General features: G+C 40.2%; 2 protein-coding genes across 3 annotated transcripts; both read left to right on the top strand.

Annotated features, from left to right (window-relative positions):
* Nucleotides 1–1,002: 1,002 nt before the first annotated feature.
* LOC306964157 (uncharacterized protein) lies at nt 1,003–26,982 on the top strand. Of its 2 annotated transcripts, none has more exons than XR_013792954.1 (6): nt 1,003–1,083; nt 1,379–1,723; nt 6,363–6,572; nt 23,960–24,064; nt 26,360–26,509; nt 26,929–26,982. XR_013792954.1 is itself a non-coding variant. In XM_079558078.1 (6 exons), the coding sequence occupies exons 1-6, from the start codon at nt 1,050–1,052 to the stop codon at nt 7,658–7,660; spliced, it is 798 nt and encodes a 265-aa protein (XP_079414204.1). In that variant the 5' UTR covers nt 1,009–1,049; the 3' UTR covers nt 7,661–7,681. The 2 variants fall into 2 exon arrangements, 1 of the variants encoding a protein (XP_079414204.1); XM_079558078.1 differs by lacking the exons at nt 23,960–24,064; nt 26,360–26,509; nt 26,929–26,982 and adding exons at nt 7,263–7,346; nt 7,452–7,477; nt 7,562–7,681 and having other exon boundaries at nt 1,009–1,083.
* LOC306964171 (uncharacterized protein) lies at nt 15,425–17,583 on the top strand. Its single transcript, XM_079558113.1, has 5 exons — nt 15,425–15,706; nt 15,795–15,827; nt 17,180–17,263; nt 17,371–17,396; nt 17,473–17,583. The coding sequence occupies exons 1-5, from the start codon at nt 15,592–15,594 to the stop codon at nt 17,575–17,577; spliced, it is 363 nt and encodes a 120-aa protein (XP_079414239.1). The 5' UTR covers nt 15,425–15,591; the 3' UTR covers nt 17,578–17,583.

The raw sequence follows: 26,982 nt of genomic DNA, 5'->3' as shown, positions 1-26,982 counted from the left end.
TTCAGAGGATCACTAGAGGCCGTACTCTGGTTTCCCCAACCCTCCAAAAGCATGCTGGTCAGGTTGACCCACAATTACTATTAAAGCACTTATTTACTTACTTAACCATGTCCTGCCTGTTCCTCATTTTTTAAATCTCTTTTTAAATGTCAAGCACTTTGCGATGCACCTGTGTATGAAAAGCGCTCCATAAATAAAGACTGATTGATTCATCTTTAGTGTGACCACTGTGCAAAGCCCTCTCCAGCACCTCCCGACGAGTTTCAATGGGGTTTAGATCTGAACTCACCCATGTGTGAAAACGATGTCTCACGCTCCCTGATCCAGTCTTTCATAATGCGAGCCCGATGAATCCTGGCATTGTCATCTTGGAATATGCCGGTCCCATCAAGGAAGATGAAATCCATTGATTGGAATAACCTGGTCATTCCGGACTTGGGCTGCAACTAACAACACTTCTTCTGATCATGTCTATGTTGCCAGGGCTACATAACTTCACTGTTTGCCCCATACTTGCCTTAACTTTTTGCTCATTATTGTCTTTCCGTTTGTATTGGCCAATGTATCTGAAGACTTGAACTCCATTTAAATGTAAAAGCAGGGTGTGTAACTCATGACGTTTGAAAGTGAAGAGAGTGAAAAATGAGAGGTGATCAAGCTTTATTCATCTTATTCTGCCCCGCCCACTTTTGCCTCTTTGTATTGACGCTTCCGGAAGAGCGCAAAGCCGGTGTTTAATCCGAGAACCAGGGGAAATGTTGGGCACTAAAATCTGATGTTTCGTTGATTGTTTTGTGTAAAATGTCCAATGATCATTTGCGAATAAGGTGTCTAGGGCTCTCCGAACATCTGGGCAACTTCCGAGATTCCCGGATCACTACATTCGATAGGGACATGTTGTGTACACTAAATTGAATTTCTTGCAAACTCAGGAAAAGGCAAGTTAGGCTCAAAGAAGAAGTAACTCATTACAACACAAAAGAGCAGAGAGACTGTTGTTTAGAGAAGTAAGTTCAGAGTGTTTTGTGGGACAAGCTGCAGCAGCAAAGATGAAACCCTCCCAGCTTTCAACCATCTTTCTGCGTGAGTACTCCATGCACTTGAATAAATAAACAATTGAGAGATGGAAATGGTGCCAAGGAGCAGATTTGAGAGGTCAAATATCTCCAAATCCGCACTAGCGAGGGAGGAACGGACGACAGCTGTGGGTTTAACAGACAAGTTTACGTTTAACAGACCTAATCTGTCTAGTTTTGTTCACAATCTTGCAGCCCCTGTAGACGACACACTGAGCAAAGGTTACACTATTGTGTGTCTAAATGTTTTTTTTGTGTGCGTGTGCACTAAATTCTCTGCTGTATCTGTGTTTCCTGGACAGTGCTGTTGTCTGGAGAGCCTGGTTTCATCAGAGCAGAGACGGTGCATGAAGTGGCTGTTGGAGGGAATATCTCAGTTGGATGTCAGTTTCTTTTGGGTGGACACACAAAGATCTTCTGTAAAGATGACTGTGAAGAAAAAGACGACATTTTGGTTGAGACTTCTGGAAATAATAAATGCAAAGAGAGATACTGCATTGAATATAAAAGAAAAACACTAGGTTATGATGTAATGTATGTCAGCATTACCAGTGTGACCAGCTCTGACTCCGGACGATACCAGTGTGTTTTGAAAGGAAGATACACAGCAGATGGCTATGAGAAATTTAGGATTAAAGTCACAAATAGTAAGTTAAAATGAAATTAAAATAAATGTTTAAAAAGATTTCTGTTCTGTTTTGTGACAATATGAAAAGTTGAATCAATCATTTTGGATTTTTCAGATGCCGAGTTACCCCCGACTTTTACGCTAAGGCCTGAAGGTCCTCCTGACGTCAGTCCAACCTCTGCTCCAGACCTCACTGTACAAACAGGTGAAACTGCATCCGTTATTAGTTTAATCTGGGGGCCGCCAGTGTGATTGCACACATCCACACCATCCGAGCATCAGCTGTACACGATGGCCCCTGCATCAGGCACTTTGAGCTCACGCAGGCTGTGGTGCAATAGATTTAAGGCCCTCACTAAAATGGTTCACTTTTTATCATAAGCCATCATTGGCCTTGTTGACAGCAAAAAAGTGCGCCATACCTACTATGGAGAATAAAGTGAAGATCCCGTTAGTGACCGTCACAGTCTCCTGACCTCAATATCACTGAACCACTGTGAGGAGATCTCAAACACGCAGTTCTTGCAAAACAGCCCAGGAACTTACAGGAACTGGAGGCTTTTGTCAAGAAAAATGGGCCGCTTTACCATCAGAAAAAATAATGTCCTCATCCACAACCATCACAAAAGACTCCAAGCTCTCATGGATGTTAAAGGGGGCAATTCACGGTATTAAAAACTGGGGTATGTAAACTTCTGCTAAGAGTCATTTTGGTACTTTCTTTTTTCATTATGATTTAAAAATAGCAAACTCAGTTGTTTCACCATAAATGGCTTCACACAACCACTAACAAAAAAAACTTTATCTTTCATATTATTTGAAAAATAGTCAAAAATATAAAAATACTGCCAGGGTATGTAACCATGCCTGGATCACCTGGAACACATCCGAAACAGATGCCCGAGCAGCCTCAGCTGGCTCCTTTCGATGTGAAGGAGCAGCGACTCTACTCCAAGCTTCTCCCGGGTGACTGAGCTCCTCACCCGATCTAGGAGTGTGGGCCCAGCCACCCTGCGAAGGAAACTCATTTCGGCCGTAGATCGATCGGTAAATCAAGAGCTTTGCCCCCCGCCTCAGCTCCCTCTTCACCAGCGACCGCATCACTGCTGACGCCGCACCGATCCGTCTGTCGATCTCACGCTCCATCCGTCCCTCACTCGTGAACAAGACCCCGAGATACTTGAACTCCTCCACTTGAGGCAAGGACTCCCCACCGACCTGAAGAGGGGAAGCCACCTTTTTCCGGTGGAGAACCATGGCCTGGAGGTGCTGATCCTCATCCCGGCCGCTATATACTCGGCTGAAAACCGCCCCAGAGCAGCTGAAGGTCCTGATTTGATGAAATTAACAGAACAACATCGTCTGCAAACAGAAGAGATGAGGTTCCCAAACCGGACACCCTCTGGTCCCATGGCTGCGCCTAGAAATTCAATGTGAACCATTATCAGCAGTAAAACGTTAACAAATCAGCAAATATCACTGAATTCGAAATGAAACCCAGACAGTTTAACAGAGGAAGTAATGCCATTTCACACCATCTGCATCAGTTGCTGAATATATGCAGTTTGCCATGCACGAGGTAACTTTGGCTATGGGGCTAATGACGAGCTACTTCCTGTCAACACTTTAACGTAAATTTTAAAAAAGAATTTAAAAATAAGTTACAAATTGAACTACATGTCATGCCAATAGTGTTTCATCAAATTAGTTGAGATTGTGGTGCTATTTTACCCTTTGTTAGCAAAGACACAGCACGTGAACAACTGCACCTCTAATCACATCGATGTTTTGTATTTTAGTAAAAAGTTACACTGTCTGGCTTTATGTACAATTCTAAAGTCTATTTCTTTTTTTTTTTAAATACATTTCCTGAAGGATATTCCAACTTGTCTTCACCACATGCTCTGATTTATTGATTTTTTAACAGATTTGTATTTTCTTCTGCTGCTGACTCTGATTCCCGTCATCCTGGTCACTGTTATTGTAATCTACAAGAAGAGGAGGCACAACGGTAAGGATACCTATATTTACAGGTATTTTCTATGGGAGAACATTTGAACTGCAGAAATGCCCCACAATGAGGATTTACACAACTACTGTTTGTTTTGCAGATTGTGAACACTCTCAAACCGCACAGGTTTGTTCAATTTCTTTTTGGTCAAATTAAAAACTACAAGATTGTGTTTTTTCTAGTTCAGTTTCTTTCTCTCCAGATGAACGAGTACATCACTGATCCAGCGCTGAAGCCTGCAGACAACACTTACCAGAGTCTCTCTCCGGAAACAAGAGACCACAACCAAATCTACAGCACACTGCACTAACCTGCTCCAAATTTGTTTTATTCACTTTTTTGTTTTTAAACCCTGTAGAGAAAGAGATGAACCATTTTTCTTTCATGTATTTGACATTGTGTTGTGTTTGTCGTAATCCGCATATATAAGTCCATCTCATTCCTCTGCCTTTGTGTTTTTTTTAATTTTTTTAATTTTAAGTCCAAGCACCTCAGTCTATGTAAGGACTTGCAAGTTAGTTTTTAGATGAAAAGCTCCATAATGCACCTTTAAGAGAGACTTAAAATAACTAGATGCAAGTTGGTCATTTTTATTCTCACTACTGCCACCTCTGGTCTTACGTGTAACTGCAGGTTCTATATTAAGCTTGTGCAAGACGGCACTTCAGACCTGAATTAACACCTTTTTGAGATTCAAAGAGCCCTGACGCACAATACCATCCATGAGTTTCATTGAAAACCTTTTTTTTTAACCTTTTTGACACTGAAATACAATTTGCATAAAAATTTGGAACGCGATGTAAAGTTATTTAGTCACTGCTGCCCTGACCAAACATACGATATACATGAATGAAAAACACATAACTCATTACTGAACGCTTATTACTGAGGCTTAATATTAGAACGCAGAGACGATGTGTTTTATGGACATGGGTGGCAATCATGAATGTGGTCGCTGGTATAGAGAAGTGCACGTCCAGTTCCTGGTTTGTGACACACTGGCACGGTGTGTGACAAAGTGCAGCAGCAATGATGAAACTCAGGCTCCAGCTTTCTGCCGTCTTTCTGAGTGAGTACTTTTGCACTTGAATGGATGATTTGAGTAAATGCTCTTGAGTTGATAATGGGCCATGGAAGAGATTTGAGAGACGATCAAACATCTACAAAACCACACAACTCACGAAGAAGGAACAAACTGTGGTTAGCCATCGATGCATGATACACAGAATGAGATCTGGCCCACATCTGATCTGACACACTGCAGAGGTCAAAGCTGGCTCCAGGAAAGAAAGTCAGAAAATAATCACAAGGACCCATTAAGTTGGACTCAATGTAGAGATACAGTGCTATGCTGGAAATATGTGTGATAGAAAGGACTTAATATCTAAGACAGAAAGTTGGTAAATTAGAGCAGAGATGGAAGAAGTGGACACTAAATAAGTTAAAAGTATGATTTTCACTGATGTGTTTCTAAATGACCACCAACAAATTAATTTATCAATGAGATTATGAGAGAATCAATGATTTTCTTGAAGAAGTAGGCCTGTACAGTGCCTGCATATTTACTACGTAAGTGAGTTTTTTTTACCACATTGATAGTATTTTTTCTTCACATTTAAAAACATTACAAACTTGGCCTGAAGTGTTGCAAGTGATACACTGGGATTGGCACAATAATCTTCTGCCTTTTCCATTTCAGACTTTATTTTTTTGTCTGTAAAATGTTTGAATGTCTGAATAAATTTAATCTGAATCTGGAAAATGTCCATCCGTGTAATGAGAGGAAGTGCGGCAAAAGCAGGTCCACACTTTGAATGGGGTTTGCAGAATTATCATGCACTTTCTTTCCCTCACAAAAAGATGGTAAGAAAATAAATAAGTCAGGTCTGTCAAGTTCCTCTGGCAACACAATGTTTGATGGTTCCGTGTCCCGTCCCGATATTATATGTAATTTCTGCAACAGTTTTTAGTCTTTTCATACCATTTCATTTGAGAGAAAGAAAAGAAATTGAAATGTTGATCAGTATAATAGTGTAGCTTTAAAAAAAAGAAAATTCTATCAAGCATAAAGTAAAAATAAAAAGCATGAATGTTTGTGGTTTTGATGTACTGTTTAATGTCAACCAATTTATGTTGAGTGAAATTAAAGAGAGAAATTAAAACATAAGATGAAAACTTCATTCTCTGCTGTATCTGTGTTTCCTGGACAGTGCTGTGTGGAGGAAATGGTTTCATCAGAGCAGAGACGGTGCATGAAGTGGCTGTTGGAGGGAACATCTCAGTTGGATGTCAGTTTGTTTTTGGTGGACACACAAGAATCTTCTGTAAAGATGACTGTGAAGAAAAAGACATTTTGGTTGAGACGTCTGAAAATAATAAATGCCAAGAGAGATTCTGCATTGAATATAAAGGAAAAAAATTTGGTTATGATGTAATGAATGTCAGCATTACCAATGTGACCAGATCTGACTCCGGACGATACCAGTGTGTTTTGAAAGGAAGATATGCAGCAGATGACTACGAAGAATTTAGGATTTATGTTGCAAAAAGTAAGTTTACAATAATACATCTTTAGAAACATTTTATTTGTGTTCTGTGTGCAAAATGAAAAGTTAAAGGATCAATTTCATCATTTTGTATTTTTCAGATGCCGCCTTAAACCCAACTTTTGTGCTAAAGCCTAAAGGTCCTCCTGACGTCAGTCCAACCTCTGCTCCAGACCTCACAGTACAAACAGGTGACTCTGCATCCACTATTACTGTGGCTTCACCACAACCAAGTACAAACCAGGGACCAGTGCCACTTCACACATCCACACCATCCGAGCCCCTGCAGAACACGACGGCCTCTGCATCAGGTACTTTGAGTTCATACAGTCTGTGGTGCAATAGATTTAAGGCTCTCACTAAAAGTTTGGGGCGTGTCAAAGTTAAACCACAACTTTTTTTTTTACACCCTTAACCATAGTTCTTACAACACAAGTTTAACAAAGGAAGTGACGCCATTTTTCACATTACAGCATCTGCATTAGCGACTGAATATATGCAGTTTGCCATATGAGGACATAACTTTGGCTCGCTAAGTTTAGGCTAATGACGAGCTACTTCCTGTCAACATTTCAACATCAATCGAAAAGAAAAGACTTGCAAATTGAATTACACGTCGGTTGTGGCGCTGTTTTACCCTTTGTTAGCATCAAATCAACGTTAGCCTTTAGCTTCAAGGCTAAAACAACTACATTCATAAACGCAGACATCTCTTCTGCTGAATTATTTACATCCTGCTCAACATCCTGTTCAAATATTTATTTATTTCTAACTCTCAAGGACAGGATGAAGTTGTTACCTCAGTAATTAGCATGATGTTGCTGTTACTTCCCACGCATACAATATCTCCATCCCAAATCACATACATGATTTGTATTTTAGTAAAATCTCACACTGTCCTGCTCTATGTACAATTCTGTTTCTTTTTTTTTTTAAATACATTTTCTGAAGGATATTCCATTGTGTCTTCACCACATCCTCTGATTTATTCATATAAACAGGTTTGTATTTTCTTCTGCTGCTGACTCTGATTCCCGTCATCCTGGTCACTGTTCTTGTAATCTACAAGAAGAGGAGGCACAACGGTAAGAATACTTACATATACAGTTATTTTCTATGGAGAACATTTGAACTGCAGAAATGCCTCAGAATGAGGATTTACACAACGCACTGTTCTGTTTGTTTTGCAGATTGTGAACACTCTCAAAACTCACAGGTATTTGTTCAATTTTGTATCTATCAAAGCAAAAACAAGATTTATGTTTTTCTAATAACATTTCATTTTGTTTTCTCTCTCCAGATGAACGAGCGCATTCCAGCATTTGCTCCTGCAGACGACACTTACCAGAGTCTCTCTCCGGACACAAGAGACAACAACCAAATCTACAGCACACTGTAACCTGCTCCAGATATGTTTTATTCACTTCACTCTGTGGGCTTTTCACAACGTTGAGGAGAAAGAGATGAACCTTTTCTCTTTCATGTATTTTAAATTTCATTTCAATTTCTATTTCTATGGTTTTCGATCTTCTTATGACACCGTGTTTCAGTTTCGCATGTTGGAGTAATCCAATCTCAGTCTCAATCTCATTCTCATGAAATCCAAGCTCTTCTGTGTTGAAGACTGGGCTGGATTCTGCAGTGAAAGCTGAGGAGAGCGTTGGAAGTGCCACTGAAGTGTCACTCAATAAAAAAAAAAAGTTCATTACTTTCAGTGTGAGGTTTTGGAGCCTGAATCACACTGACCACACACAGGACGAGCGCCACCACAAATAATTGATTGTGAGTAGGGCTTATTTTCCCACATCTCCCGAAATCGAGGAGTCTCAAAATCAGGGAAAAACTCTATAATAATAATAATAGTTACTTTCTTTTATTTTTTGGCATTTTTTTTGTATATTTGCATTTAATTCTATCTGTGCAAAACAACATTACATACATTAAAACAAATGTTAACTATGGCACGTGTTAGTTCAGCATACATAATTTTATAAGTACATTTTTAACATGAACCTTTGTTGATTAATTTGACATAAAAGTTGGAAACCTGGGAGTTGATGTGTTACAACGCTCTGTGATTGATAATTACCAAGATACCACAACAGTGTTTCCTTAACTTTGTGAAAGGACTGAAACATGCCCCCAATTTGACGCTGGTGGCCAAAAAGTGTACTGCATCTAAATTTACCTTTGAGAATGAATGGGAGAGTTATTAACTATACGCAAAAGTAGGTCACTCTCTGGGGGGCCAACGTAATTGTTCCTCAGAACCAACTCAGTCAAAGGTTGAGTGATTGTTTTGTTAGTTGCTTATTTTGCATTGTTGAGCCTATATGTTTAACATGTATATTTTGTCTGCATGGCCATAACACACAAATAAACTTCTCATACCACAGTTGAAGTCATGTCTGTAAATTTGTGCTACTATCATGTCACGCACGAGGTTAACATAGAGACTGCAGTTACAGTAAGACCTGAGGTGACAGTCGTAAGTAAAAAGACGACAAACCACGCCATACCAGAGCTTCCATCTAGTCCCTTTAAGGTGAATCATGTAACTTTTTATGCAGTGCCTATTTAACCTTTCAGTGACCCAGCGGCTGTATGAGTGGTCAGTATACCGCCTTTATTTGTCCATCCCGCTTGCCTGTTGGATGCTCCAGGATCAATTGTGTTTTTTAGTATTTTCTGAATGGAACATGAGCATAACCATTGAGCAGAGGAAACCTACCAGAAACCCAAAAAACAATTAATCCTGGAGCACCCGACAGGCCACTGTGATGGAGAGCAAAAAGCGCCCATACAGCCGCTGGAACACTGTACGGTCAAATAGACACGAATATCAACTATTTTCAGATATTTTTCTACACACATACTTTAATATTTATACACCATATTTGAAAAAGAAAAACCAAGACAAAGGCGTATACAGTCATTTAAAGTTTCAGTTGAGTTTTATAGTGGCCATTATAAACTTGACAAGTTCATTAAAGCGTATCAAGTGTATGAAGTGGCTGTTGGGGGGAATGTGTCAGTTGGATGTCAGCTTTATTTTGATGGACACACAAAGATGACTGAAAAAAAAGACGACATTTTGGTTGAGACTTCTGAAAATAATGAATGTACAGACAGATACTGCGTTGAATATAAAGAAAACAAATTTAGTTATGATGTATAGTTTGTCAGCATCACCAATGTGACCGGCTCTGACTCCGGACGATACCAGTGTGTTGTGAAAAGAAGATATACAATAGATGGCAATAAGGAATTTAGGATAAAAGTCACAAAAAGTAAGTTTACAATAATAAATGTTTAGAAACATTGTCTTTGTGTTCTGTGTGCAAAATGAAAAGTGAAAGAATTAATTTCATAATTTTGTATTTTTCATATGCCGCCTTAGTAAAGCTCTCGATTTACCAATCGATCTACGTTCATCGATCTACGTTCCCACCCTCACCTATGGTCATGAGATTTGGGTAATGACCGAAAGGACAAGATCGCGAATACAAGCGGCCGAAATGAGTTTCCTTCGCAGGGTGGCTGGGCCGAGATCGGGTGAGGAGCTCAGTTACCCGAGAAGAGCTCGGAGTAGAGTCGCTGCTCCTTCACGTCGAAAGGAGCCAGCTGGGGTGGCTAGGGCATCTGTTCCGGATGCCTCTTGGTCGCCTCCCGCGGGAGGTGTTCCACGCATGTCCTAGTGGGACAAGGCCTCGTGGAAGACCCAGGACACGCTGGCGGGACTACGTCTCTGAGCTGGCCTGGTGTCGCCTCGGGGTCCCCCCAGAAAAGCTGGAGGAGGTGTGTGTGGATCGGGAAGTCTGGGCATCTCTGCTGAGACTGCTGCCCCTGCGACCCGGCCCCGGATAAAGCGGAAGAAAATGGATGGATGGATGGATGGAGATGCCGCCTTAAACCCAACTTTTCCTGCTGAAGGGCTGTTGCAGTCAGCTGGCTGGTGTCCTCTGCTCCCTGTTCAACCGTTCCCTCGCGGAACACTCCATCCCCTCCATCTGGAAGTCCTCTATCATCTGTCCAGTGGCGAAGAAGAGTAACCCCAGCACCAACAACGACTATCGGCCTGTGGCTTTGACATCACTGGTCATGAAGAGCTTCGAAAGGCTCGTCATGGCCCAGCTGCAAGCTGATGTGGGTATGCACTCTGACCCACTGCAATTCGCCTACCAGCCACGGAGAGGGGTGGATGATGCTGTGCTCACGCTGGTACATGGTGTCATCACCCACCTAGAAAAGCCCAAGTCCCATGTCAACCTGGTCTTCGTGGATTTCTCAAGTGCATTTAACACCGTGCAGCCACATCTCATGGGACGTAAGCTGCTCCAGATGAACGCCAACCCTCACCTCATCCTCTGGGTCCTTTCCTTCCTCACGGAGAGGGATCAGAGGGTCAGAGTGAACGGCCACCTCAGTGCTGTCAGGACAATATCCACTGGTTCTCCTCAAGGTTCAGTCATCTCTCCACTTCTCTTCACTCTGTACACAAGCGACTGCAGGAGCACCACCCCAGGTATAACCTACATCAAGTACTCAGACGACACAGTTATCATGGACACTACAAACACACAGGGATCACTGCAAACTGAACTGGACTCATTCTCACGTTGGTGTCGGGAGAACTGTCTGGATTTAAATGTATCCAAGACCAAAGAGATGACTATCAATTTCCAACATGGCCACTCCAGCTCTCCCTCACTCACTGTCAACAACGAAATAATAGAAAAGGTTAATTCATACAAATACCTGGGTTCCATAATTGACCATAAACTCACATTCAAACTCAATGCTGAACACATATTTTCAAAATGTCAACAACGCCTCTTTTTTCTCCGTAAACTCCGCAAACTCCAAGTCCACCCGTCCATTCTCGCCTGTTTCTATAAATGTTTCATTGAATCCATCCTCACATTCAACATCACTGTCTGGTTTGGTTCACTCACTCTCACCCACCGCAACATGCTCAATAAAATCATCAAAATCAGCAATAAGATCATTGGTCAGGAGCAGGACTCACTCAGCAGCATCTATGACTCCAGAGTTCTGAGGAAAGGAACCCAGATCTCCACAGACTCCTCACACACTCTACACTCTCACTACGCCCTGTTGCCGTCAGGGCGCAGGTTCAGGTCCCTCCCTCTGGGGACAAAGAGGGCGACCTCCACTTTCCTCCCGACCTCCATCCGCCTGCTGAATAAATGACTGTGTGGACCTTGGTCTATCGAAGGCCTACTATTCTGTTTTTTTAATGTATTTATTATTGCTGTATGTTGTTGAATGTCTGTGGATGTATTGTTTTTATCGGGCCCGTACTGGCACTTCTCCTGCAAATGAAGTTCCTAACGGATAAATAAAGTGAATTTGAATTGAATTTGAATTTTCCGCTAAGTCCTCCTGACGTCACACTAACCTCACTCTACAACTGTACCCCAAGACTGGTGTGAGGAACACTCCGGGACGGGTGGCGCTCCTTGCAATCTTCAGTGTCATACCTGACAAACAAAGTGGGCAGGACAGGAGGGGGGACCGACTCGCATTGCCATGTTGTGGTGCCGCCCCCTCCCCATGCTTTCCCGAGACGTGCGGAAGGCGGTGGGTTGTGAGGGGGGGGATTCTCTTGTACACGCGTAACATGTGTGATGCAGCGCGCAATGTTTAATAAAGATTAAAGAAATAAAACTGTCACTCCAGTGCTGCAGCCACTCACTGCAGATCCAAGATGAGCGGGCGTGAAAGAGAGGCAGCAGCCTCGCGTTGGACACTGTTCGAATGCGCAAAGTTACAGTCATGGCTGCAGAGGAGTTGCAGAGTTATGCAGTAGTTGCAAGAAAACTGCGTTTTGGAACATTTGCGCTACAGCTGCAGGATTCTTGGAGCGGCTGAATTGAAAAAAAAAAGTCGCTATGCACCCTGTAAAATGCGCTTCTTTCTTTTGGACTGAGCTGTGGCTACACAAGGAGCATCATCAGGAGGTAAAGACTGACACACGATGGAAATGTCTCCTTAAAACTCAGATTAGACCTGGTGTCGTGGCACTTGAAGGCAAGTGTGGTTTATTTATGGAAAACTGTTGTTGTTTTGGTGTTGGGGGTGTGCGCGTTGATCTATCGAAGTAAGCCCGTGCATAACCGACGCTCCAACAGACTTTTCAAGGCAAAGGCAGCGCGATGTAAAGAGGAACTTAATGAAGGGATTGCCACAGAAGAGTAGCACAAGTGCTATTTGTAATGAACCACGCCTCAGTCGGCCTCTTTTTCTTAAATAATGCTCTCTCCCTAGTGGCGCAGCCTTGAGTGCCAAACCTGCGCCACATGCAAGATCGCGCGTGTGCCACGTTGCGTTTAAAGTTGCGCACGGACTGCACCAGGCACAAGATCTGGCCCTTAAACTCCATATAGTCCATTTAAAGGTGCACATACTTTAAAAAAAAATACAGTTTTCTAAAAAAAAAAAACATAAGACAGGCGTCTAAAGTATCATAACGGGCATTATAAACTTGACTAGTTCCTCAAAGTGCTACAGAAGGTCATTATTAGTGATAGGATTTACGGCTCTGTACTTACATGACAAAGGCCAGAGTGATATTACAGTGACATAACATTTGCATTGACATCTATCCTGGACTGCACATAAAAAACTTTTATATTAAAGGATCTCTAGCCTCAGGCCTACAGCCACTTTGATATCTTTCTACCCTCACGTATGCTCACAAGCCTATGAGGAGATGTGGACAGAGCACAAGTTGTACACACCCTTCCTACACCACTCTTAGCGCATATTAACTGGAATTGCGTCTTCGCCTCTGTAAAAGTGAAACACAAACTTACGACTTGGATAAAACTAAAAGTTCTCCACAGTACAAGCTTGGGTTATTCTTTACACTCTAAAGATATACCAATACCGTAATACTCACTCTGTTCTTGTTCTCAAGAAGAAAACAGACCCTATTAATGGATAGTGGCCCTGCTGTGCCTCCTCGTGTGAGAGGAAAGTATACAAAGTCAATATCCCTGAGATACTAAGCCAGAAGTGGGTCTAAATTTGAAATTGAAACTCGAGGACAGGTACTATGTTTTGCGGATTTTAATGAAGAATTACAATGCAATAGTACACGCAGCGATTACAACCTTATCTCGAGGGTGCCAAAAGACCCCTCGTTCAGCGAAAAACATCTCCTTATATACAGTATGCTACTAGCTCACCCCCTCGTAATGAAAACAAAACAAAAACACCATATCACATGCCCCCCTTCCATCTGTTAACGGTCACGGTCTATTTTTAACACAGTCAATCTTCTTGGTGTATCCATACATTGTGCTCCCTTACAAATCACACAGAGGGTTAAGAGCTAATACATTGAAAGAAAAAGCGTCAAAACCACATTAGAATATTCAACAAATGAGCATAGTGATTATGTGTATCAAAGTACTTCAACAACTATTCTAAGTTTCCAAACTACAAAAGCCTTCCATAAACAATGATTATATGTATTCAGCCACATGAATTTTTAATAAACCATGTTAAAACCACCTCATCATTGTTTTCTTATGCACAGCTCATTTTTACTGAAATGGTCATGTTTTGAAAAAAGTGATGTGTTTTTGTGTTATGTGCAGCAGCACCTTGTGTGTGTGTATTTATGATCACCACGTTGTTAACAAGTGTCAAATTGGATTCTGTTCAGAGCGGTGAAGGAGGAAGCGGTTCAAGATGGAAACTCATGTGTTTGTAAACTTACAAATACAGTGAGAAGTCAGTTTCCTGGAAAGGAAAGCTCTTTACTGGGAGCTGAGCTGTTCAAAAGATGATTAATGTAATAATATTAATAACTCCTGCCACACAACTCTCAATATCTAAGACGTTATTAATAAAAGGCACAGTTTTTACAATTTAAATAATCTAAAATTACAATGGGACTGATATTTACTTTTTGAAAAACTTGTTTGTGAATAAAATCTTGCTCCACAACAAAGAAAAAGAACCTGCAACTGTCTGACAAATCATTTTTAGTGCATTTGTACAAAGCTTTCACTTGATTCTTCGTTTGGGGGAATTCTGTCAAATTGCCGTTCAAAAGAGCCACGTGGTCATGCATGTCACATCACTGGTCATTATAGATTGACCTCCCACATCATGGTGTAACATCAAGCACACAGATCTGTGTAAAGGGAACTTGGTTAGAGACCGCCAAGCCGACCAAACGTACTGTATATGCACAGTACAGTACAAGTACACGTCCAGTTCCTGATTTGTGACACACTGACACGGTGTGTGACAAAGTGCAGCAGCAAAGATGAAACTCAGGCTCCAGCTTTCTGCCATCTTTCTGAGTGAGTACTTTTGCACTTGAATGGATGATTTGAGTAAATGCTCTTGAGTTGATAATGGGCCATGGAAGAGATTTGAGAGAAGATCAAACATCTACAAAACCACACAACTCACGAAGAAGGAACAAACTGTGGTTAGCCATCGATGCATGATACACAGAATGAGAGCTGGCCCACATCCGATCTGACACACTGCAGAGGTCAAAGCTGGCTCCAGGAAAGAAAGTCAGAAAATAATCACAAGGATGAATAGAGACCCGTTAAGTTTGACTCAATGTAGAGATACAGTGCTATGCTGGAAATATGTGCGATAGAGAGGACTTAATATCTAAGACAGAAAGTTGGTAAATTAGAGCAGAGATGGAAGAAGTGGACGCAAAATAAGTTAAAAGCATGATTTTCACTGATGTGTTTCCAAATGGCCACTAACAAATTAATTTATCAATGAGATTATGAGAGAATCAATGATTTTCTTGAAGAAGTAGGACTGTACATATTTAATACATAAGTGAGTTTTTTGACCCTATTGATTATTTTTGTTAGTTGATTACTATTTTATTAGTTTTCATACCATGTTGTTTGAGAGAAAGAAAATACATTTAAATATTGATTAGTATAATAGTGTAGATTTACTTTTTTTTTTTCCTATCAAGCATAAATGAAAAATAAAAAGCATGAACCAATTTATGTTAATTTACTCGCAAATGATTTGTGAAATTAATAAATAATCTTCATTCTCTGCTGTATCTGCGTTTCCTGGACAGTGCTGTGTGGAGGAAATGGTTTCATCAGAGCAGAGACGGTGCATGAAGTGCCTGTTGGAGGGAACATCTCAGTTGGATGTCAGTTTCTTTTGGGTGGACACACAAGAATCTTCTGTAAAGATGACTGCGAAGAAAAAGACGACATTTTGGTTGAGACGTCTGAAAATAATAAATGCCAAGAGAGATTCTGCATTGAATATAAAAGAAGCACATTAGGTTATGATGTAATGTATGTGCACATTACCGATGTGACCAGCTCTGACTCCGGACGATACCAGTGTGTTTTGAAAGGAAGATTTAGAGCAGATGGCAACGAGGAATTTAGGATTAAAGTCACGAAAGGTATGTTTACAATAAGAAACATTTTCTTTGTGTTCTGTGTGCAAAATTAAAAGTTAAAGAATCCATTTCATCATTTTGTATTTTTCAGATGCCGCCTTAAACACAACGGCCCCTGCAGCAGGTACTTCGAGTTCATACAGTCTGTGGTGCAATAGATTTAAGGCTCTCACTGAAGGTCAAACCACAACATATTTTTTTTTACACCTTAACCATAGTTCTTACAACACAAGTTTAACAGGGGAAGTGACGCCATTTCACACGTCCACACACAGCATCTGAAGCAATGACTGAATACATGCAGTTTGCCATATGAGGACATAACTTTGGCTAAACATTTTAACTAGGGCCAGGACTTTTTTTGATTGATTACGATTAATTAATTACATAAGGTTTAGTGCGATTAAAAATATTAATCAAAATTAATCGCACTTAAAGCAGTACTAAGCAACGTGTTTACCTTACTAAATCCTTTCCGTAGTCCCTGTGAGGGTAATACAAGCGTTTATGGGATGATTGGAGGGTCTTTCATCTCCCCTGGTGTCTCTGGACAGAAAACCATGTTTGCAACTTGACTGCCACCGGTCCGGAGAAAGCAATACACACTAATGGAATCACGAAGAGAAGAAGAGAAGAAGAAGCTAACAGGCTAACGGGCAAAGCTAACTGCGGGCTAACGTCACTTTAAACAGTATTTACAGCCAAGTTTGAGTGAAAAAAAATATTTCCATTGTATAATTGGATGCACAGTAACCCTCTCTCCCTTCGCCTTTCCTGTCAGCGTAGGATTTACTCTCCAAGACAATTAATAAGTTAAAAAATCGTAACTTGCTACTGCACCTGCAGTTGCGCTTATGGCCTCTAGGGGAAGAGTTACTTAGTACTGCTTTAACAATTTGACTGTTAAACATGTTTATTCACACAGTTAAGCGCCAACATGGACCTATTTAAAAAGATCATTCTCCAAAAAGTGTTTGAAATGTTCACACAGGCCTCACATCTCCACTTCAGATGAGTTCAAATGCCGGATACGAATACAAAGAAGCATCTAAAATATACCTATAAAAAAAAAAATACAACCCCTACATAAATGATGCTTAAATGCGATTAATTATTTACAAAGGCCATAATTAACTCGATTTTTTTTTTTAATTATCGAGTCCCACCACTAATTTTAACATAAACTGAAAAGAAGAGACTTGAATGACATGTCACGCCAAGACGGTTTCATCAATTTAGTTGAGGTTGTGGCGCTACTTACCCTTTGTTAGCATCAAAATCAACGTTAGCCTTTAGCTTCAAGGCTAAAACTACATTCACAAACACAGACCTCACATAATGGTGAATTATTTACATCCAAGTTTTAACATATTGCCGCACTGTTCAGATATGAATTTATTTCTAACTTTCATCTTACATAGATGTTTTGTATTTTAGTAAAATGTCACACAGTGTGGCTTTATGTTTCTTTTACAGGTTTGTATTTTCTTCTGCTGCTGGCTCTGATTCCCGTCATCCTGGTCACTGTTTTTGTAATCTACAAGAAGAGGAGGCACAACGGTAAGAATACCTATATTTATGGGTATTTTCTATGCGAGAACATTTGAACTGCAGAAATGCCTCAGAGTGAGGATTTACACAATAAACTGTACTGTTTGTTTTTGCAGATTGGGAACACTCTCAAAACTCACAGGTTTGTTCAATTTCTTTTCGGTCAAACAAAAGACTACAAGACTATGTTTTTTCTTGTTCAATTTCTTTCTCTCCAGATGAACGAGTACATCAATGATCCAACGTTGGATCCTGCAGGCGACACTTACCAGAGTCTCTCTTCGGACGCAAAAGGCCAAAACCAAATCTACAGCACACTGTAACCTGCTCCAGATATGTTTTATTCACTTCACTCTGTGGGCTGTTCACAACGTTGAGGAGAAAGAGATGAACCTTTTTTTCTTTCATGTATTTTAAATTTCATTTGAATTTCTATTTCTATTGCCATGCTTACCCATTTTGGAGTTTTCCATCTTATGACACTGTGTTTCAGTTTTGCATGTTGGAGTAATCCAATCTCAGTCTCAATCTCATTCCTCTGCCTGAAAGAGAAAAAAACAGAATTAAAATCCAAGCTCTTTTGTGTTTGTTTTGAGTCTGAATCACACTGACCACACACAGGACAAGCGCCACCACAAATAACTGATTATGAGAAGGGCTTTATGGCCCACACCACCACAAATGGAGGAGAGTCTCAAAATCAGGTAAAAAAAAATAAAAATAGTAACGTGTCCCTAGCTTTGAAGGGTCTAGACCAGGGGTGCTCAAAGTTTTTGTCTCTGAGGGCCAAAATGAAAAAGTGCCTGTGGGTCGCGGGCCAAACACGGCGATGTCAAGCGCAAAGTGCTGATAACTGCAAATAATAATAGTTACTTTAGTTGATTTTTTTGGTATATTTTTTGGGGTATTTGCATTTAATTATATATATACAAATAAGATGATACATTAAAACAAATGTTAACTATGACAAAAGCCTAGTTTTAGTAGAACAAAATCAACAATTGTAGCAATACAGAGCAAAATGTAAACAACACCTTTATCTACAGTACCTGACTAACCTCATTCCTTTGTTGACTCAAAGAAAATGACATATTAGATCATTGTCAACGTGTTAGTTCCTCATACATTATTTCATTTAAAGTTTTATTTGAGTTTCATAATGGCCATTTTAAAGTTGACAAGTTCCTTAAAGCGCTACAGACGGTAATTTTTGACTCACCGCCCACACCATGGTGTATCCCAGCAACAGAACACACAGCGCAAACTTTCAGGTCTGTGTAAAGTGAACTTGGTTTTAGTTAGAAGACCACCGCTAAGCCGCCTCAATCACTGCATCCATAAATGCAAAACACATAGCTCATTACGGCACAGAGGCTTATTATTAGCACTCAGAGTCAAAGCGTTTTATGAAAAATGGGAGGAGATCATGAATGTGGTCGCTGGTTTAGAGAAGTACACGTCCAGTTCCTGGTTTGTGACACACTGACACGGTGTGTGTGACAAAGTGCGGCAGCAAAGATGAAACTCAGGCTCCAGCTTTCAGCCGTCTTTCTGAGTGAGTACTTCACACACTTGAATGAATGATTTGTATTATGCTCTGACCGTTGTGAGGTGGAAATGGGCCAAGGGAAGAGAAGAGGTTTGATTGAAGGTCAAACAACGACAAAACCACACAACTCATGAGGAAGGAACTTAGCCATCGATGCACAGAATGAAAGCCCACATCCGATCTGACACTCACTGCAGGGGTCAAAGCAGGTTTCAGTAAATGAACTTTAAAGTCAGAAAGAAAATCATTACATAGATGAATAGAGTTTAAGTTTGACTCAATGTAGAGATATTATGCTGGAAATGTGTGTGATAGAAAGAAGGACTTATTATCTAAGACTGAAAGTTGGGTAAATTAGAGCAGAGATGGAAGAAGTGGACACAAAATAAGACATTTAGAATTGCAGCCTTGATGGTTCACAGACAAGTTCACATCCATGAGATCTCATTTATCAAGTTCTGTACACAACAGGAGCCCGGAGAGATGCTTCGTTTATTGATGAGATGATCAAAATGCGTTTGCATGGCATTATAAATCTCGCAGTCATTGCAGACAACGCATTAAATGATAGTCACGCTGTGTGTGTGTGATGTGTTTCCAAATGGTCACTAACAAATGAATCTATTAGTGAGATTATGGGAGAACAGATGAAGAATAGGCCTGTACAGTGTTTGCACAATAATTACATTACAATAATTACAGTGAGTTTTTTTTTTTACCATATTGTTATTTTTCTTCACATTTAAAAATACAAACTGTACAAAACTGTAAAGACTGTAGAATTGAAGGGTTCCAGGTGATGGTTGTGAGAGGATGAGGAAGTGAGGCCACAGCAGGTCCACACTCAGAATTGGGTGTGCAGAATTACTACGCTGCTTCCTTCTCATTCAAGTCAAAAAGCTGCTGAAAGCTCGTCACTGGGATCGGACCACAGAACCATCAAATGTTGTGATACCAATAGTCAGCATGGTCACAAGAAGCGAGTTTACAGGGGAACAAAGTCAAGCATGAAGCCATAAGGATTTTATTATCTACCAGTTCATTTTCAACGGAAGTATTGAATAAAACACTAAAGAATGATATGATCTAAAGACAGATGTTTGTTTTACGGATGGATGAGGTCAAGGTGACTCTGGATGGACTTGAAGAAGGATCCTCTATAAACTGGCAGTAGGTTTGGGAGTTGAGTTTCAGTCCATCTCTAACTCAAAATGGTCCAACTAACTCATCCTTTACATTACAATAACCCGTGCCCCCACCCAACTAGTCATTCCTCAACTAGTCTAGACGTTTATGTGTCTTGCATAATATAGGCCGGGTTTCCACTTTTCTCACATTGACGTTGTCTGTGTGGTGGTTCGCACTTCCGCTAGTTAACCTCTCCCCGCTAGATCCGACTCTATATGAAGGGTGCATCTCACCTTTAGCCCTCCTTTTCGCCTCTGACGTCACGTAGCTTAGCCTGGGGACAGAGCGTTTGGCCAGCGTCTGGTGTCAAGTCGTGTCCTGTTGTGCAGATGGGAAAGCTCTTGTGTGTTCAGACAGCACGCCGAGGCGGCTCCCAAAACCAAAATGAAACTCGAGCGCATTTCTTTCGCAAGCGGCTTTCAACACCAAAATGTACAAAAATCATGTGAGCCCCACATTGTGCAATAGGACTATTGTTTTATTTCATTCATTGTTTGAGTTGATTTGGATATTCATGAGTGTGAATGCAGTCGAGCTTAAAAAAAATATATATATTGATTTATAAATTGAATATAACAAATAATAAATAAACTCAACTTTATATGATAACTTTTGCTTCGTCTGTCCACTTTCGTGCTCCTATCGAACCTGTGACCTTTTAAGCCTGGCAGAAACAAAGATTTGTGGTTCCTTGGGCCCAGAATCCAAGGTGGTGTTGTTGGTAATTATTAAAGTAACTACATTTTTATTCAACCGCACCCTCAGGTAATCCAGTAGCCTCCACCTCCATGTTCCTTCGATCAAGCGCCGAACCATGGGGGACAGAGCCTTTTGTTCTGCTGCACCAAGGCTTTGGAACAGCCTCCCCGTGGAGTTGAGAGAAACAAAAAACCTGGACTTTTTTAAAGCTAAAATGAAAACTTTCCTTTTTAAGAAAGCTTATAATTGTTGATGTTTTTTAATGTGTGTGTTTTCTTGTAGCACTCTGAGATTCTCTGAATGAAAAGTGCGTTACAAATAAAATGTATTATTATTATTATTATTATTTAAGTAAAGCCTCGGCTGTGACATCAAGTTACAGGTCAGTGAAAATGGCAGCGCTGGAAGATAATGGTTTCCTGGTGGCTCTACGTTCGATTTTGTGTTTGTTTCTTTCCTTAAACCTGCTTCTCGATGCCTTGCTGGCTATTGGCAACAAAATGTTTGGTTCCGTGTCCCATCCCAATATTTTTTTTGTCATTTCAGGGGTTTTGAGCATCCCTCTTTCAGCATTTTTTGACTTTTTAGTGTCTGACAGAAGTCTTTTCCCTTTTTGTTTGAGAGAAAGTAAATTAATTCAAATATTTATTAGTGTAATTGTGTAGATTTATGAATAATTTTCTCTGTATGGGATGAATTAAAAATAAAAAAGCATGAATGTTTGTGTTTTTTCTTTACTGTTGCTACTTTGGATCTCATGTTGACCAATTTGAATTAATTTCTTAGTGAATTTGTGAAATTAATACATTAACATTGTTTATTCTCTGCTGTATCTGTGTTTCCTGGACAGTGCTGTGTGAAGGAAATGGTTTCATCAGAGCAGAGACGGTGCATGAAGTGGCTGTTGGAGGGAATATCTCAGTTGTATGTCAGTTTCTTTTTCGTGGACACACAAGAATCTTCTGTAAAGATGACTGTGAAGAAAAAGACATTTTGGTTGAGACGTCTGAAAATAATAAATGCCAAGAGAGATTCTGCATTGAATATAAAGGAAAAAAATTTGGTTATGATGTAATGAATGTCAGCATTACCAATGTGACCAGATCTGACTCCGGACGATACCAGTGTGTTTTGAAAGGAAGAATTGCAGCAGATGCCAACGAGGAATTTAGGATTTATGTTGCAAAAAGTAAGTTTACAATAATACATCTTTAGTAAAATTTTCTTGTGTTCTGTGTGCAAAATGAAAAGTTAAAGGATCAATTTCATCATTTTATATTTTTCAGATGCCGCCTTAAACCCAACTTTTGTGCTAAAACCTTCAAACGACACACTGACCTCTGCTCCAGACCTCGCAGTACAAACAGGTGACTCTGCATCCACTATTACTGTGACTTCAACACAACCAAGTTTAAACCAGGGACCAGTGTCACTTCACACATCCACACCATCCGAGCCCCAGCAGCACACCCCTGCATCAGGTACATTGAGTTCAGTCTGTGCTCCTTGAGGAACTCCCTAAATGTTCGGGACGGGTCAAAATCAAACGCTACTGTGCTCCAACAACTCTCTCAGGCCTGTTCCTCATCGTTGAAACAGATCTCCAGTTTTCCAATGTTATAACAAATTTAAACCCCAGCACTGTTGCATGAATATTCCAATTAAAACAAATCAGCACAAATATTACAAAAATCACCAACTTGGACCAAATGCCGAACATTAGGGAGTCCTGTTTAGTCACTGCATTGGAAGCGCTTGGGGCACGCTACAATTCCAGCTACCACTGTTCACTATTCATCATCACAGCGTTCTGAAGGCCTATTCTACTATATAGAGGAAAAAATATTTTGTTTTTGAGGAAATTTTTGGTCTTGTACAGAGAGATCATGGACCCAGTGACTGATATTAATGATCTTTTTTTTTTAATTCATACATTTTCTTTTTAGCTACGACTTGTGAAATGCAGTTAATAGGAAAAACTGGCTCCTGCCCCCCGCTGGGTCCGATGACATCATCATATTCTAGAACCTGCAACCCGGCAATTACCTATTTTGGGCTCCTGCTCTAAAATCACATTTGATTTTAATCATCGAAAAGCCTTTGCTCAGTTAGTGCTGGACCACATAAGACAAATAAATAATAAAATCTGAAAAATGTAATTTAAGTGACACTCTAATATGAATCAAGGTTCAGTTTGTAATATAAAAGTCCGATTTTTGTTAAGAAACAGTCTCACCCTCCTCCTGGTTCCAAGTCCAAATCCCTTTAAACATTTCAATAGACTTTACCAAATAAATAAATACAATAAAGTTAAGTAATAATTTTAAAGAGTGATGCCAGCAAATAAGCCTGTGGTACTGTAGCTCGTGGACACTGGACATAAAACTGTGAACTCTTCATATCAGATTGTTTTTCCGTTAAGTCAGTAGAAATGTTCAGTTGGAGGAGATTTCTGCTCTGATCAGTCGTAGCCTGGTTTGCAAAATTATGTCTGTCCAAGCTGTGTTGTTGTCAAAGCAACTTCTACAAGTACACTGCCGTTCAAAAGTTTGGGGTCACTTCAAATGAATGTGGTAGCCTAATGTCTAGCTTGAAACTGGTTATTTTAATGGAATACCAACATAAGTGCACAGGGACGTATTTTAGCAGCCATCACTCCAATCTTCTAATGGTACATTGTATTAGACAATCGTGTTGATGATAAGATGACCCTTGTGCAATTTTGTTTGCACAGCTCAAAACTGTTGGGCTGTTCGGAGAAGCTGTAAAACAGGATGTTGAGTATCTGGAGCAACATGTGTGGGTTCGATTTTACACTCAAAATTACCAGAAAAGGGAACTTTCTTCTGGCACTTGACAGTTTATTCTGAGAAATGAAGGATGTTAATATGAGTGTTTATAGAAAACACACAATAGTTTGGGTGACGTCAAACTTTTTAACGATAGTGTATCTGGGCCTAAACACCTAAAATAGAACAGGCTTTAAACGCTTGCATCTCGTATTGCTTGCATTTGTTGTGTCGTGCCATTCTCTATCTCAGTGGTTCTCAAACTAGGGGGGATTGCAGGCACATGTTCTATCTAGTTTGAAAGGAAAACATGTATTGTGGGGGTTGCGAAGACCAACAGTTCTCTATACTCGGGGTCCTGTCTAAAAAAAAGCATGAGAACCACTGGCCTATCCGCATGTGTTGTTACTCGTCCCATACTGTGAGCTCCCTCTGGAATGAAAATGAAGAAATGTGGATAAAAGTATTTTTCTTCCACAGGGTCAGCAGCCCTGTACACTGGCCTTGCTCTGGCAGCTGTCGCAGTCTTGTTAGCAGCAGCTCTGCTCATATTCCACTGCAACAAGGGACGCAGTAAACAAACAGGTGAGCTATAATGATTCATGTCCATGTCAGCTCTCGTCTACGAAGCTTTGTCAGCGTCATTAAAGATTTCCGGACCGGTGGATTAAATAAAAGACCACGGTCAGGGGTTAGCTTGTCCTAATCCTGCCCCTCTATTCTAAAACTTCAAAGGATCTTTCGGGTACAGAAAATCCCACTTTACTTCAAACCAGTGAACATGCTGAGATAAGAAAGAGTGCATCCCAAGGACAAAAGAACAGTTCATTTGCGTGTAGAGTAGCCAAAATGTTTACTCAAGTTAGAGTATCGTTACTTTGATATACTTTTCCAAGTAAAAAGTTGTGGCCCAGGGAACTACTCAAGAGTAAAACAGTACTTGGAGAAAATTTGACTTGAGTACTGTGAGTACTGAGTAACTCTTTAAGCGTTAAAGTCTGATTCATGTTTCAGCAGTGACAGAAATGATGAGAAACAAAATGAACAGATTGTCAAAGAAAATACCATAAAAAATATGTAAATCATTATGAAGAATTTAGAAAACAAAACGAGAAACACAGTTTTCACGTGTCAAAATGAAAATTTGTCACTTAGAGATTTACTCACAGTGGCACTATTGTTTTTACTCACAGTGGAGTGACTTTTTTTTTTTTTCTCCGGTAAGTGTACAGACACTTTAATACTACTCAAGTCGAAGTAAAATGTACTGTATGAAAAAACTACTTTCAAAAGTAGAATTAGCAACAAGTTACATGAGTACATGTACTTAAAGGGACTATAAGGAGTTTAAAAATGTTAAAATTAAGTATTTTCCTCCCCCTACATGTTCCTCCATGTCCTAATGTGTAGAATGAGCCCAGACCTGTTCACCACAACTGCCTCTGAAATCCTGTACGGTCACTCAAAAATGTGTCACTTCGGCCCGAATTGCCGTCAAGCACAAGCTTAATATAGAAGGTGCAGTTACACATATGGCCTGAGGTGGCAGTAGTGAGTATAAAATGGCGAACTTTCTTCCAGCCCCTTTAATGTACTGGCAATGACGTAAAGAGACATTTTCAAGCAAACATTGAGTTTTTTCAAGTTTTTTGAATTTTTTGTTTCTGTGCCATAAAAATCTAAGATCAACTGTTCTTAATTAAATTCACACAACTTTAGTTGCATAAGTGGCATCTGTTGAGTACAATAACAAATATAACAGGTATCGGCTTTTGCAAAAGGGACTCTTTGTGCAATGTGTTTTTTATTCAATTCATTGCAAAGAAGAAGAGTGCAAAAAGCATCATGTTGGAGAAACTAAACAACAACTGCATTAGAGGCTCTACCAGCACCGTGGAGAAAGCTCAATCCTCAGTGTGCAGTTCACCTCCACTCAGTCTGCAGTCCACATAACCTAAAGCCACTTAAAGACACCAACAACTCCTTGGATGACAGTGAGGTTTGGCTTGGAAGGGACTAAATACGTTTTTTTTTTGTAATGAAACAAAATCCTTCAATGTGTAGGAACTGATGTCTCAGATTCAGTCTTTCCCCTCTGTACAGCCATGTCCTACGCCCCAGGCCTGGAGGAAGAGAGGTTGGACTATGAAAACCCCTCCCAGTGGTCTTTATTTAATCTGCCTGTGGTCAGAAAATTTACTGGAGAAGCTTCTTGGATGAGATGACTCAAGAGCTTTAGTCCATGTTGATTTGAAAACGTCTCATCATGAATGGTCAAATGTGTTGCGATAAATGCTTATTTGTTTTCAGCAGAACCTCCCGGGAGTGCAGAGCATGAACAAACACCAGAGGTACGTTTTAGCAACAGTAGAGTGTTAACTTGAAGCGACTTTCCGACAGACTTGTTCTGAGTCTTTGGGTAAGACGCTATATCCAGTCACATTTGTGGTGGTTTGGAGAATTGCTTCACTTTGACCTGAATGAAAAGTAAGTCTCTTAATCCCCGCCTGAACCGAGAACATATTCTCCAGTTCAATTTGACCCAAATCTAAAAGCTTCTTGAAAAAAAAAAAGCATCAAAAAAGTTACAAAACACGTCAAAAGAGATGGAAAAGCAACAAAAACACAACAAAAATGTGATCAAAACGCAACAAAAAAGTGAAAAATCTTCGATGAGTTGTGTAGGTCTTAGCTTTCAATTGAGCCGTTTCTCTGACCTATAGGCTCTAAACTCCAGTCAAGAAACTTTTAGATTTGGGAAGTTGAACTGGAGAAAATGTGCTCATTGAAAGTGGGGGTAAAGAGGTTAAGAGAATAAAACAATCCTTTATCTGCCTCTGTCATGGTGCCTCTAATCCTAAACCAGTCTCTTTTCTTTAGTCCAACATACTATATGAGGAGATCCAAGACATCAAGAGACCTGTGGAAATCTCCACGGTGTACGCTTCAGCCTCCTTCAGTAACCTGGCTGAAGACCAGACCTCTTCAGACATCTACAGTCTGGCCACAGCACCCACAGACCAGCTCCAAGTAAGATCTTATCTGCTGCTGAAGCTTCTCGGGGTGGACGATACTGGAGTCAAAAACTGGAACGACTTCATAGAGAACTTACATAACATGAAAATAAAACCAATTTCTTCTTTTCTAAGTAACTGATAACTCAACTATGCGTGAATGCAAGAAATTCTCTTAATTTGCAAAACGAAAAGCAGCAGAAGATTGAAGATTTCTCTCTCTTCTTATGTTACTGCCATTCATTATTTTCCCCCTTAAAGTAAGCGTTGCTACTGTATCAGTAAAGAGGAAGCCTTAATATAGATACAGGCCATCTTCAACCACAGGTATCCGCTGTTCTCAGGAAATGTGGTGTTTGCAAGACAAAATATGCAAATGTTTTGAGTAGATACTATCAAAATGGCAGCGTGTTTACCTTTTGTTTTTGTTTTTAGGTAGAGGATTCTTTAAATGACTTGGACTACACTGAAGTGGATTTCCTCAACAGC

This window comes from Gobius niger (assembly GCF_951799975.1).
Source record: "Gobius niger genome assembly, chromosome: 6".
NCBI classification, from domain to species: domain Eukaryota; kingdom Metazoa; phylum Chordata; class Actinopteri; order Gobiiformes; family Gobiidae; genus Gobius; species Gobius niger.
The sequence above is the reverse complement of the archived record's forward strand: the minus strand, read 5'-3'. Positions and strand labels throughout refer to the sequence as shown.